The sequence below is a fragment of the Strigops habroptila genome, chromosome W (genome assembly GCF_004027225.2).
Source record: "Strigops habroptila isolate Jane chromosome W, bStrHab1.2.pri, whole genome shotgun sequence".
Classification (NCBI taxonomy): domain Eukaryota; kingdom Metazoa; phylum Chordata; class Aves; order Psittaciformes; family Psittacidae; genus Strigops; species Strigops habroptila.
Genome location: NC_044301.2, coordinates 5,194,484 through 5,207,415, shown reverse-complemented (window position 1 = coordinate 5,207,415; position 12,932 = coordinate 5,194,484). Strand labels below are relative to the sequence as shown.

Sequence of the window (12,932 nt, the reverse complement as noted above, 5' to 3'; positions counted from 1 at the left end):
GGGGGAAAACAGCCAATGAACTCAATTGTATGCTGTTGCCTGCTCTATAACACTTTTATAGCCTATCACCTAGATGTCCGTCTCCACCACTCTGGGCTTTGAAGGTATGTGCTGTTATGATCATCACTGGAGAATAAAATCATGGGAAAAGAAGGCAGCAGCAGCAGAACTGTTCTCCGGTCAGCATCGACTGACCCTGACTTCTCTCTGATCATCACCCCAACAAAGAATGAATGTTGACAAAACCAGACGAGCTCAGCAGTGACCAGACGAGTTCGGCAGTGTCATCAGCAGGCAACAAACCAACACTACACACTGTTCCTCCTGCCCTGAAAGACTGTTACAAGAGATGGAGCTGATATCATGGACTGATGAATTCAGCAACTTTATAGGGATTGGTCCATGGACTAAGGAATATCTCTCTTTTTGTGTGTCTATATATGTGTGTATATATATATGAGAGAAAAAGCGATGGTACATTTTAAAATGTGGGATCTGAGCATGATGTGAATGGTATGGAATAAGGGGTGGATACTGTCCTGGGTTCAGCTGCAGCAGTCATTTTTCTCCTTCTTAGTAGCTGGTGCAGTGCTGTGTTTTCAACTTTCAGCCTGGGAACAATGATGATAACACACCGATGTTTTCAGTTGTTGCCAAGTAATGTTTACTCTGATCAAGGACTTTCTCAGTCTTATACTCTGCCAGCGAGGAGGGGCACAAGAAACTGGGAGGAGGCAGAGACAGGACACCTGATCCAAACTAGCCGAAGGGGTATTCCATACCACAGCACGTCATGCCCAGTATATAAACTGGGGGGAGTTACCTGGAAGGCCTAGATCGCTGCTCGGGTCGGGCTGGGTATCGGTTGGCGGGTGGTGAGCAATCGTATCCTCTCCCCTTGTTATTTCACTAATCATTATTATTATTGGTGGTAGCAGTAGTGGTTTTGTATTATACCTTAGTTTCTGGACTGTTCTTATCTCAGCCCATGGGTTTTACATTCTTTCGTTTCTCCTCCCCATTCCTCCAGGAGCAGGGGGAGGAAGAATGGGTGGGAATGAGTGAGTGAGCGGCTGCGTGGTTCTGAGTTACCAGCTGGGATTAATCCACGACAGTGTGACATGACCCTGTAGTTGTTCCAGTTTCACACGTTTCTATAGTAGACTTTTTATTCCAACCTGAGCCTTTTAAGAGCGTCATCTTCATGAAACTGGCTGTCAAAGTACTGTGAGCAAAATGGTAAGTAGGCAGGTGTGCAAGATGAAGTAATTGGTGAAAGAGGCTGTTTTTCTTGCTTGTAAATAGGTGTAAGTAACATGGCATTTCGTCACCTAATTGAGTTCACCTATACAGCAAAACTAATGGTCCAAGGTGAGGAAGAAGCAAATGACGTTTGGAAAGCAGCTGAGTATCTACAGATGTTAGAAGCAATGAAAGCACTTGAAATCAGGTAAACACATAAGCCTCTTTTTTTCCCAACATTGAAATCTAGAGTCTTAAGAATCCTTTTATGAGAGCTGGCTGCCACTATTTTGCAATGCTGTTCCTTATCTTGGAACCTCCTAAACTTGTGTGGGACCATATACTCTTTGACTGTAAAGTATGGATCAGAATTATAAAGGCTTATAAGTGAATGTCACATTCTTTGGGCTGGAACTTGATGACAAGTGACATGGCTGGTAAATGTTGCAGACATTGTAGGGCTGTGACTTTGTGTTAACTAATACCAGGTCTCTGTGCTGACTGCCCACACCTGATTGATAGTTGGGTGTACAGTGACAATTTTCCTCAGGTAATTAGACCACATTAACAAATTTGTGCTGGTGTTTTGATTTCATGTAGCTTTCTGCTTTCAAGAGAATAGGCAGTGATTTAAAAACTTGGTACAAAGTTAATCTCTTGAACAAATGTAATTGTTATCAGCTTTATATGGGATCAGTACTTAATCAAATGTTGCTGTGGCACCTTTTATCCAGTACAAGGAACTGTACTCCATTTCCAAACTCTAACCTGAGAAAAGCAGGTACATTCCCATCATGTTGTCTTTCTTCCCCTTCCTTCCCTTTCACAAATTGCTGCCATGTTTTCATTCATTCTGTATGCTGCTTTGTTCTATCAAGAATTGCAATACAGTGCCTCTGTCTGAGCTTTGACTGAAAGGGGTAAGCTTCAGAAATTTTAGCTAGAGATTATTATAGAACTAACCATTTGTGTAATGCATCAGTGTTCCACATCACATAATCTAGACTAGAAAGAAAACAACTAGCTGTTATTCCTTGAGGTACAGTGTGTTGTATGTGTGTATCCCCATCCAAACTTTCACACCTGAGCCACACAATGTGCTCAGGGATGGTAGTCTATCTCCTCTTTGCCAAGCAGATTATTATTTTGGTACGTGATCCTGGAGCTCCTTGCAGTAATGTGCAAAGTAACTGTCACCACCTAGACATCAGAAATCCAGGCTAGATGAAACTATAAGTTTAGGTGCTCTGTCTTTCTGTATCTGAATATTTAATAAGCAATTTAATAAGCTGTATCCTGTATTAGGTCATTAGCCACATATCTCTGCCATATGACATACAGATACTCTAGAAAAACCTTATCTCTCCTATTACTAGAAAACCTGAAAGTGGATAGAGAGTAGGTTACATAAAAGGATTCATCAGGCTGTAAAGGAAGGTAAAAGCCCAAATTACTCTTGTCAGTTTGATTTGAGGGGAAGATAGCCATTCATTTTTTCGAAACTGATACACAGCTGTCTGTGTTTAAGATGGCAATGCTCTCCCTGACATCTTGGAGGAAGGGGGTTGTGTGTTTATGGTGCAAGAAGAGGAGCAGAGCTGGGGGTTGTGTTTAAGGCCAGAAAATTAAACTAGAATACTCTATCCACATCCCAGTGGCTGCTTTAAAAAAAAAAAAAAATCCAAACAAACACACCCCCCCCAACAAAAAAACCTAACAAAACCCTTAGCTGTGTGCTTTCCTGAAGTATGAGATGTTATAATAATCACTGTGTGAAGTCACAGCTGTAGTGTTTTCTAACAATCTCTAAGTACTGCAGACAATTGCATTCACTACAGAGCTTAAGAGGTGAACAGCATAGGAAGGACTTGAATCTTATTTCTGAGTAGGCAGGCCAAAGAACTCCTTCCTTCAGGCAAGTTTTCTTACCAAGTACAGAATTTCGCACATTTCTTAGATAAACTTATGTCATTAGGCTAATTGGCCTTTCTTCTTGATAGGTAGTATGTATTGTTCAAGTGGAGCTATTTAAAACACTTCAATAACCTTATGTCAAAGTTTCCACAGCTTTAACCATGCTATTCTATAGCTCTAAGGAATATAGATTAAGGACAAGTTAGCTTCCAAAATGCATGCAGGTTATGTGGTAGTTCATCATTCAGCTGCTTTGAGAAGCAGCTAGTGAGTGTTTAATGTAGAAGCTCACTATTAGGCAGGAATTTTTATGTAAGTGCTTATGGATCTTAACTGTTTATGCAAATGCTTTGCAGGAACAAAGAAATTTCATCACCCTTAGAATCAAATCAAACACAAGGTAAAAATAAACCAAAGAAGAGGAAGATAGCTGAAACCTCTAATGTTATCACAGAAACACTGCCATCTGCAGAATCAGAGCCTGTTGAAATTGAGGTTGAGATTGCTGAAGGGATGATTGAAGTGGAAGATGACAGCATCGAAACACTTGAAGTAGCTTCTGCAGAGCAATCCATAAAGTACATACAGACAACAGGTACATCAGATGAATCTGCTTTGGCTCTTTTAGCAGATATCACCAGCAAGTATCGTCAGGGAGAGGGAAAATGCCAGATCCAGGAAGAAGATGATAGTGCATCTGATACCTTGTGCAAACAGGTAGAAGGTATTGAAATTGTGGAACTTCAGCTGTCACACATGAAGAATTTATTCTGCTGTGAGAAATGTAACCGTTCATTTAAATTGTTTTACCATTTTAAGGAACACATGAAAACACACTCTACTGAGAGGTACAAGTGTGACATATGCAATAAAAGGTACCTACGAGAGACTGCTTTGAAACAGCACCTCACCTGTTACCACCTTGATGAAGGTGGTGCCAGCAAGAAGCAAAGACCTGGCAAAAAACTACATATATGCCAGTACTGTGATAAGCAGTTTGACCATGTTGGACATTTTAAAGAGCACCTTCGGAAGCACACAGGTAAGAGCATTGTTATAGTTCTGTCCTTGTGGCCTTAGCTCTAACATTTTGGGGTTTTGCATGTTTTGGGGAAATAGAGAATATGCTGAAGAGAACATGTGAGTCCTGAGTGCTAGAAACACTTGGCTTCTAGTTACAACTAAAATGCTGATTTGGTTGGGGGGTGGGGTGGGGTGTTGTGTCTTGGTTTTCTTTGTTTGTTTTGCTATTTGTCCTGGTTTCAGCTGTAACAGTTTTTTGTTTGAGTTATTTTTTTTGTGTGTGTGTGGTGGTGTTTGTTTGTTTGTGTGTTTGGTTTGGGGGGTTTTTTTGTTCTTGTGTTTTTTGGTTTGGGTTTTGGTTGTGGGTTTGTTTGGTTTTTTTTTTTTTTTCCCCTTAGTAGCTGGTGCAGTGCTGTGTTTCGGCTTTAGTCCGAGAACAATGATGATAACAGACAGATGTTTTAGTTGTTGTTAAGTAGCACTTACCCTGATCAAGGACTTCTCAGTCTCTCATGCTCTGCCAGTGAGGATGGGCACAGGAAGCCAGGAGGGAGCAGAGACAGGACACGTGACGCAAAGTAGCCAAAGGGGTATTCCATACTACAGCACGTCATGCCCAGTATATAAACCAGGGGGAGTTACCTGGAGGGGACCAATTGCTGCTTGGGTCAGGCTGGGTATCAGTCAGCGGGTGGCGAGCAATTGTATTGTGCATCACTTGTGTTTATTGTTTTTTTTCCCTTTCCACTTTAAGCTTTATATTCTCTTCCCTTGTTATTTCACTTATTATTATTAATAATAATATAATATTATACCTTAGTTACTGGACTGTTCTTATCTCAACCCGTGGGATTTACATTCTCTTGATTCTCCTCCCCATCCTGCCCAGGGAGGGGAAGGGGGGGTGTGAGTGAACAGTTGCGTGGTGCTGAGTTACCAGCTGGGTCTAAACCATGACACTATTGATATAAGCTCTGAGGGAATGAGGTGGTTAAAAATAGGCACCTGAAACCAGAAAGCACTAATGAAGCTTCTCTCTCAAGTCTGTTAGATCTTAAAGGTTTTTTCAGAATCATTTCTTAAAGCATATTTTCTTCTCCAAAAGTATCAAACTGAGGAGCTACTCATTTTCACAATTCTACCAGTAGATGTTTCTGTTGAAATATGATCTGAACTGTGAGCTTCAGTGGAATACACAGTTTAAAGAAACCTTTTAACTAATAGAACTTCTGAACAAATGCCTATTAATGAATTAGGTGTAAAATAGCCCCTAACAACTCTCTTGTACCATCTTGTTTGAGTTTCATCATTGCTCTTGACATCTCACCTATGATTTAATTTTCTTTGTTAGTTAACACAGCAAATCATTTCTAGTGACTCTAACAAAAAAGTCTACTACTGTAAAATATGCCTCTGAAATCTGGATAGCATCTTTTGAGTACAAAATGACTTGTGCTCCTTTTATATAATATGGGAGGTTAAGATGCTACTTCATCTTACTGAAAAGTCTGTACTATCTGAATAGGTACTGAGCATTATATAGATATTTCTGAATGTAAAATATATGTTGTCCTGATATTTCAGATGTTTTTGTTTAATATGTCAGTCATGAGTCATCAGCAAGAATTTAATGGAGAGTAGCAGTCCTACTTCTTTCTCAGCTTGTTGTTGTTGCTAAAGCCTTTTAATTGGAACTTCTTTGTATCTGTGTATGGGACTGTTGAGTGTTGATATTGGGCAGTGTATGATTGGCCTAGGAAGGCCAATGTTATTCCTATCTACAAAAAGGGCAAGAAGGAGGACCCGGGAAACTGCCAGCCAGTCAGCCTCACCTCCATCCCTGGAAAGGTGATGGAACAGGTCATTCTGGAGGTCATCAAAAAGCATGTAGAAGAGAAGAAGGTCACCAAGAGTAGTCAGCATGGATTCAACAAGGGTAAATCTTGCTTGACCAATCTTATAGCCTTTGATGATGACATGGCAAAATGGGTCTATGAGGGGAGAGCAGTGGATGTTATCTACCTTGACTTCAGCAAGGCTATTGACACTGTCTCCCTCATAACATCCTCGTAGGTAAGCTTAGGAAATGGGAGTTAGATGAATGGGCAATGAGGTGGATCAAAAACTGGCTGAATGGCAGAGTTCAGAGGGTTGTCATCAGCAGAGTAGAATCCAGTTGGAGGCCTGTAGTCAGTGGTGTTCCCCAGGGATTAATACTGGGTTTGGTCTTATTCAACTTGTTTATCAGTGACCTGGGTGAAGGTCTAGAGTGTACCCTCAGCAAGTTTGCTGATGATATGAAGCTGTGGGGAGTGACTGATACACATGAAGGCTCTGCTGCCATTCAGCAGGCTGGAGAATTGGGGTGAGAAAAACCTAATGAGGTTCAACAAGGGCAAGTGTAGGGTACTGCACCTGGGGAGGAAGAACCTTAAGTACCAGTACAGGTTGGAGGCTGATCTACTAGAGAGCAGTTCAGCTGAGAAGGACCTGGGAGTATTGGTGCATTCTATGTTGATTATGAGCCAGCAGTGTGCCCTTGTGGCTAGGAGGGCCAATAGTATCCTGGAGTGCATCGGGAGGAGTGGGGCCAGCAGGTCGAGGGAGGTGATCCTCCCCCTCTACTTGACCCTGGTGAGGCCACATGTGGAGCACTGTGTCCAGTTCTGGGCTCCTCAGTACAAGACAAGGAGCTACTGGAGAGGGTCCTGCAGAGGGCCACAAGGATGATTGGGGTCTGGAGCATCTCTCTTATGAGGGGAGATTTTGGAGCTGGGCCTGTTTAGTCTAAAGAGAAGACTGAGAGAGGTGGGTGCCAGGAGGATGGTGCCAGACTCTTTTCAGTGGTGCCCAGTGACAGGACAAGGAGCAATGGCCAGAAAGTAAAACACAAGAATGCTGCCTTTGCGTTTGGGAGGGGGGGAATAGGCTTGCTCTTTCTCTCTAAGCCTAATCTAAATAATGATACAGCAGCTTTATTGTTATGGTTGAATTCCCTGGTAATTCTTACATATTATGCAAATAAGTCACTGTGTTGTTATGAATGTCTTTGGGTTAAGAAATATTTATTTTGGGCAGTCTCCTTCCTGTGGCTGTAGGATTATAAAGGACCAGCACAAAATTGGACTATTTTAGGTCAGAATTTCTGTCCTGTGAGTTACTTATGATTGGCAAGTGAAATCTCACCCATTCTCATAAATGGAAAAAAGATCAGGCCAGAACCCTGCCTCTTTCTAAAATCTCACTTAGATCAGACTAAATTCATAGTTGGATGACACCTGGGGATAGAGAAGCAGAACTCCACCTTTAGTGGAGTTTATCCCCCCAGCTTGACAGTGTGTTTCTCAAGCTAGAGGTAGGCTGACATGCTCTCCATCACTACTGTGACTGGTGCAGTAGAGGTCACAGTGTTGATTTGCACTATGCAAGAAGTCACACAATGTCTTTTGGCCTCTGGATATCACCATTGTTGTCTTTGAATTGTCACTTTCAGATACTTTTGGCAGAACACATTGAAGATGATTGAAGAATTTGAGCAAAAATAGAATAAACCTGTCCTTAACTGGGTGGTGCTTTGCTCCAAGTAACTCTTTAAATGTGACCAAATTGTAGGGCAGGCGAAGGTCTGTAGTGTGAGTTTTGTTCTGTAGTATCCTCTTGGCTCACCAATGTATTTAGTTGCTTGTGAAAAGTCTGTTATTTTTGATCTACAAGACTGATGGCAGTTCAGCATCCTCTGCATTACCTGTACAACACTCCTCGAAAACATAGCGTTTTGTAACCATTAAGGGGAATGTTCCCACCACTTAACGTTTTTCTGTGGCCTTTAGGTGTATAAGCGAGAATTATATGCTACTTGCGGATTTCTTTTAAAAGCTAGTTAGGCACTTCTGAATATTCTTATTTCTGAAAATACAGGTTTATTGGCTTTCTATCTCAGTAGTCAATAACTACTGCATTCCTGAAAAGGCTTTTAAACTTAATCTAGCTAGAATAGATTCTGATGTTACTCACTGAAATGTCTTGTCTTCTTTTGGAGTTCATTAAGTAGTTTTCTTTCAGTAGTTATGTTGGTATCGGTACCTCCACAGAAAAATAATTAGACTTTCAGAAGAAACACACTGTTTCTAATTTTTTGCTCTTTAATTTCCTTGAATTTCATTACATTTGTGTACGATGACATTAGTAAACAGGGACACCAGTTGTTCTTTGTTACTACTTGATGATGATAATATACTACTTTGGATGAAAGTTTTGGGGGTTTTGTTTGTTTTAATACTGATGCATTGTTACTTCATGGTCATTTTGTGCCAACTTCTTTTTCTGGAGCTCAGTTTCAGCTCTCGAGCATAAGCTGTTCTTGAAAATAAAACTTTTTCTTATTTAAATACTTCCTTCTTTAATGTGTCAGTATATACTAATGTCAAGTCTTTAACTGTTAATATTATCAGGTGAAAAGAGATAAATAGCTGCTATTTCTTTAAGATATTTCATCAGAATAGTAATCTAACTTCCATAAAAACCTAAATGCACCTTAAATGGCACTGGGAATCATGCTACGTTGTTGGTTTGGGTTTTGTTTGTTTGTTTGATAAATGAAAGTTATGAGTCCACCTTAGGTTTTTGCCCTTTTATGTACATAGAATGTCTTCTGTAGAATAATCCAGTTGGCCATGTCTTCACAGCATATTTATCAATCTACACAAATGGGAGAGGGGAAGAAGGGAAGGGAGAGCTGACCAAAAACTGTCTGGTTTTATACGCTTACAAATCCCTGTGTCTGTCTTAACAGGTGAAAAACCATTTGAATGTCCAAACTGCCATGAACGTTTTGCTAGGAATAGCACGCTCAAATGTCACCTCACAGCCTGTCAGTCTGGAGCTGGAGCTAAAAAGGGAAGAAAGAAGCTGTATGAATGTCAGGTGGGTAACAGAAGTAGCAGAGTCTGAGGCTAGATATTCCTTCCCATGCTGAGGGAGTGTGGGACTACTGAGCAGGAAACACGACGAGAGTGGGCTTACGTCTCCAAGAACTAATTTTAGTAAAGTAAAATATAAAGATGGCATTCAACCACAACATGAAGGTAAATTCTTATATCTAAGTAGTTCCATTTTAAAATATGGAATTAGTGATATGGAGCTTCATAATACTTTGTTAATCAGGGAGATTTTTGTGGATAGGTAAGTGTTAATCTGCATCTTACTGATCTTTCTGCTTCCTTTTCAAGGTTCTTGATGCACTGACCTAGGCCTTTCCTGCTTGTGAGCATGTTTCACTATAGTCCAAAATACAAATCATAGAATAGGTTAGGGTTGGAAAGGACCTTAAGATCATCTATTTCCAACCCCCCTGCCATGGGCAGGGACACCTCGCACTAAACCATGTCGCCCAAGACTCCTTCCAACCTGGCCTTGAACACTGCCAGGGATGGAGGATTCACAACTTCCTTGGGCAACCTTTTCCAGTGCCTCACCACCCTCACGGTAAAGAACTTCTTCCTTATATCCAACCTAAACTTCCCCTGGTTAAGTTTGAACCCATTACCCCTTGTCCTACCACTATAGTCCCTAAGGAAGAGTCCCTCCCCAGCATCCTTGTAAGCCCCCTTCAGATACTGGAAGGCTGCTATGAGGTCTCCATGCAGCCTTCTCTTCTCCAGGCTGAACAGCCCCAACTTTCTCAGTCTGTCTTCATACGGGAGGTGCTCCAGCCCTCTTATCATCCTCGTGGCCCTCCTCTGGACTTGCTCCAATGGTTCCATGTCCTTTTTATGTTGAGGACACCAGAACTGTACGCAGTACTCCAAGTGAGGTCTCACAAGAGCAGAGTAGAGGGGCAGGATCACCTCCTTCGACCTGCTGGTCACGCTTCATCTGTCGTAAGTCTTTCAGGGCAGGAGAGAAGGTGTGTAGTGTTGGATTGTTGCCTGCTGATGATGCCACTGATCTTGTCTGGTCTCATTAAAGTCGATTCTTTGTTGGGGTGATGATCGGAGTGAAGTCAGGTTCAGTCAATGGTGACCTGAGGACAGTACTGGGAGACTCCTGCTGCTGCTGACTTTATTCTCTGCTGACAATCATTGCAGCATATATTTTCTTTTCACAGCCCAGAGCGGCAGAGATGGGCATTTAACTGATGGGCTATGGGAGTGTTACATAGAAGGCAACAGAATATAATTGAGTTCACTGGCTGTTTTCACCCCAAATTAAATTCCACTGAGGTACACACCGGACTTCCCCATCTTCCCTCATTACCCACCAAGTACATCGAGGTCCCTGAGCAAAAGCTATCCCATGAGTGGGTTTGCCTTTACCTGAAGCAGGAATAACTCAGACTGTCTTCCCCAGTAAACTCTTTATGTGTACCACAGGAACTTTATCCCCCTCTACAGTACATAAAAGTTCTGTTTGGGCTGGGCCAGCCCTGTTGCCAGACCCCTAGTGTTGACTAACCAGGTGGCTTTTGCTAAATATGTATCCCAGTGTTTCAAAGTCCCACCACCCATTGCTCTCAGCATGGTCTTCACCAGTCCATTTTACTGTTTGATTTTCCCAGAAGCTGCTGCATGGTAGGGGATGTGATATTCTTGCTCTATGCTGTGCTCTTTGGCCCAAGTGTCTATGAGGTTGTTCTGGAAATGAGTCCTGTTGTCTGACTCCATTCTTTCTGGGGTGCTGAGTCACCACAAGATTTGAGTAACCAGGGTGATAGTGTCCATTGTTAAGTCCAGCCCTTGATCATGAGCCGATCTATATGTTTCATTTCTACCTTGATGGCCTGAGGTGTCATGGGCCAACAGGGCTAAAAACAATTCACCCTTATGATGTTAATCTAAATCCACCTGAGCCACTTCAATCTTAGCAGCTTGATCCACCTGTTGGTTGTTCTGATGTTCCTCAGTGGCCTGACTCTTGGGTACATGAGCATCTACGTGGCGTACCTTCACCACCAGGTTCTGCACCCGGGCAGTGATATCTTGCCACAATGCAGCAGCCCAGATGGGTTTACTTCTGCGTTGCCAGTTGCTCTGCTTCCATTGCTGCAACCACCCCCACAGGGCATTTGCCACCATCCATGAGTCAGTATAGAGATAAAGCACTGGCCATTTTTCTCGTTCAGCAATGTCCAAGGCCAGCTGGATGGATTTCACCTCTGCAAACTGACTCCATTCACCCTCTCCTTCAGCAGTTTCTGCAACTTGTCACAGGGGACTCCACACAGCTGCCTTCGATCTCCAATGCTTTCCCACAATAGGGCAGGACCCATCAGTAAACAAGGCATATTGCTTCTCACTCTCTGACAGTTCATTATATGGTGGGGCCTCTTCAGCATGCATCACCTCCTCTTCTGGTGACATCCCAAAATCTTTGCCCTCTGGCCAGTCCATGATGACTTCTAGGTTTCCTGGATGACTGGGATTTCCAATTCGAGCTCGTTGTGTGATTAGTGCAGCCCACTTACTCCATATTGTTGAAGAAACAATCCAGGAGGTTCTTAGAGGGTGTGGAAGATAACTTCCTGACCCAGCTGGTGAGTGAGCCTACTAGGGGAGATGCCCAGCTAGATTCACCATTCGCAAATAGAAAAGGGCTGGTGGGTGATGTGATGGTTGGAGGCCATCTTGGGTAAAGTGATCATGAAATGATTGAATTTTCGATCCTTGGAAAAGTCAGGAAGGTGATCAGAAAAACCACCATCTTAGACTTCCGGAGGGCTGACTTTGGCCTCTTTAGTACGCTAGTTGGGAGAATCCCTTTGGATACATTACTGAAGGACAAAGAGATCCAGGAGGGCTGGACACCCTTCAAGAATGAAATCCTTAAGGTGCAGGAGAAGGCGGTCCCTATGTGCCAAAAATGAAACCGGCGGGGAATAAGACCAGCCTGGCTGAACCGGGAGATACTGCTTGAACTCAGGAAAAAAAAAAAAGAGTTTATCACCTGTGGAAGAAGGGACAGTTATCCCATGGAAAGTATAAAGATCTTGTTAGCTTATATAGAAAGTTAGAAAGGCAAAGGCACAGATGGAACGAAATCTGGCCACTGCCATAAAAGATAATAAAAAGTACTTTTTCAAATATATTAGCAATAAAAGGAGGCCAAGGAGAACCTCCATCCTCTGCTGGATACTAGGGGAAACCTAGTGACCGAGGATGAGGAAAAGGCTGAGGTACTTAATGCTGCTTTTGCCTCAGTCCCTGAGTTGGATGGCAGAAATGGGGAGCTGATTCAAGTCCCCATAAACCAAGAAGAAATGCTTAGAGACCTGCTGCTCCACTTAGACATATACAAGTGTATAGGGCCGGATGGGTTACACCCAAGAGCGCTGAAGGAGCTGCCATCTATCTTGGAGTGTTGATCTGCTGAAACGCAGGAAGGCTCTGCAGAGGCATCTGGACAGGCTAGATCGATGAGTAGTGGCCAATGGTATGAGGTTCAACAAGGCAAAGTGCTGGGTCCTGCATTTGGGTCACAACAACCCCATGCAGCTCTACAGGCTTGGGGAATAGTAGCTGGAAAGCTGCTCAGCAGGAAAGGACCTGGGGGTGCTGATTGACGGATGGTTGAACATGAGCCTGCAGTGTGCCCAGGCAGCCAAGAAGGCCAATGGCATCCTGGCCTGTATCAGAAATAGCATAGTCAGCAGGGCCAGGGAAGTGAACATCCCCCTGTACTGGGCACTGGTGAGGCCGCACCTCGAGTACTGTGTTCAGTTCTGGGCCCCTCACTACAAGAAAAGCATTGAGGTGCTG

The 12,932-nt window shown here is 42.9% G+C and overlaps 1 protein-coding gene across 2 annotated transcripts in view; it reads left to right on the top strand.

Moving 5' to 3' along the window:
• The first annotated feature begins 1,163 nt into the window (after window positions 1-1,163).
• Window positions 1,164-12,932, top strand: part of LOC115619158 (zinc finger protein 131-like) — a 32,852-nt gene continuing 21,083 nt past the window's right edge. The window contains exons 1-4 of one of the 2 annotated variants that reach the window (XM_030511207.1): window positions 1,164-1,450; window positions 3,513-3,873; window positions 3,976-4,198; window positions 8,972-9,102. In XM_030511207.1, coding sequence (XP_030367067.1) covers window positions 1,317-1,450; window positions 3,513-3,873; window positions 3,976-4,198; window positions 8,972-9,102 — 849 coding nt within the window. In that variant the 5' untranslated portion in view covers window positions 1,164-1,316. Of the gene's footprint in view, window positions 1,451-3,512; window positions 3,874-3,975; window positions 4,199-8,971; window positions 9,103-12,932 lie in introns of those variants that run through there. The other variant, XM_030511208.1, reaches the window with a different exon arrangement.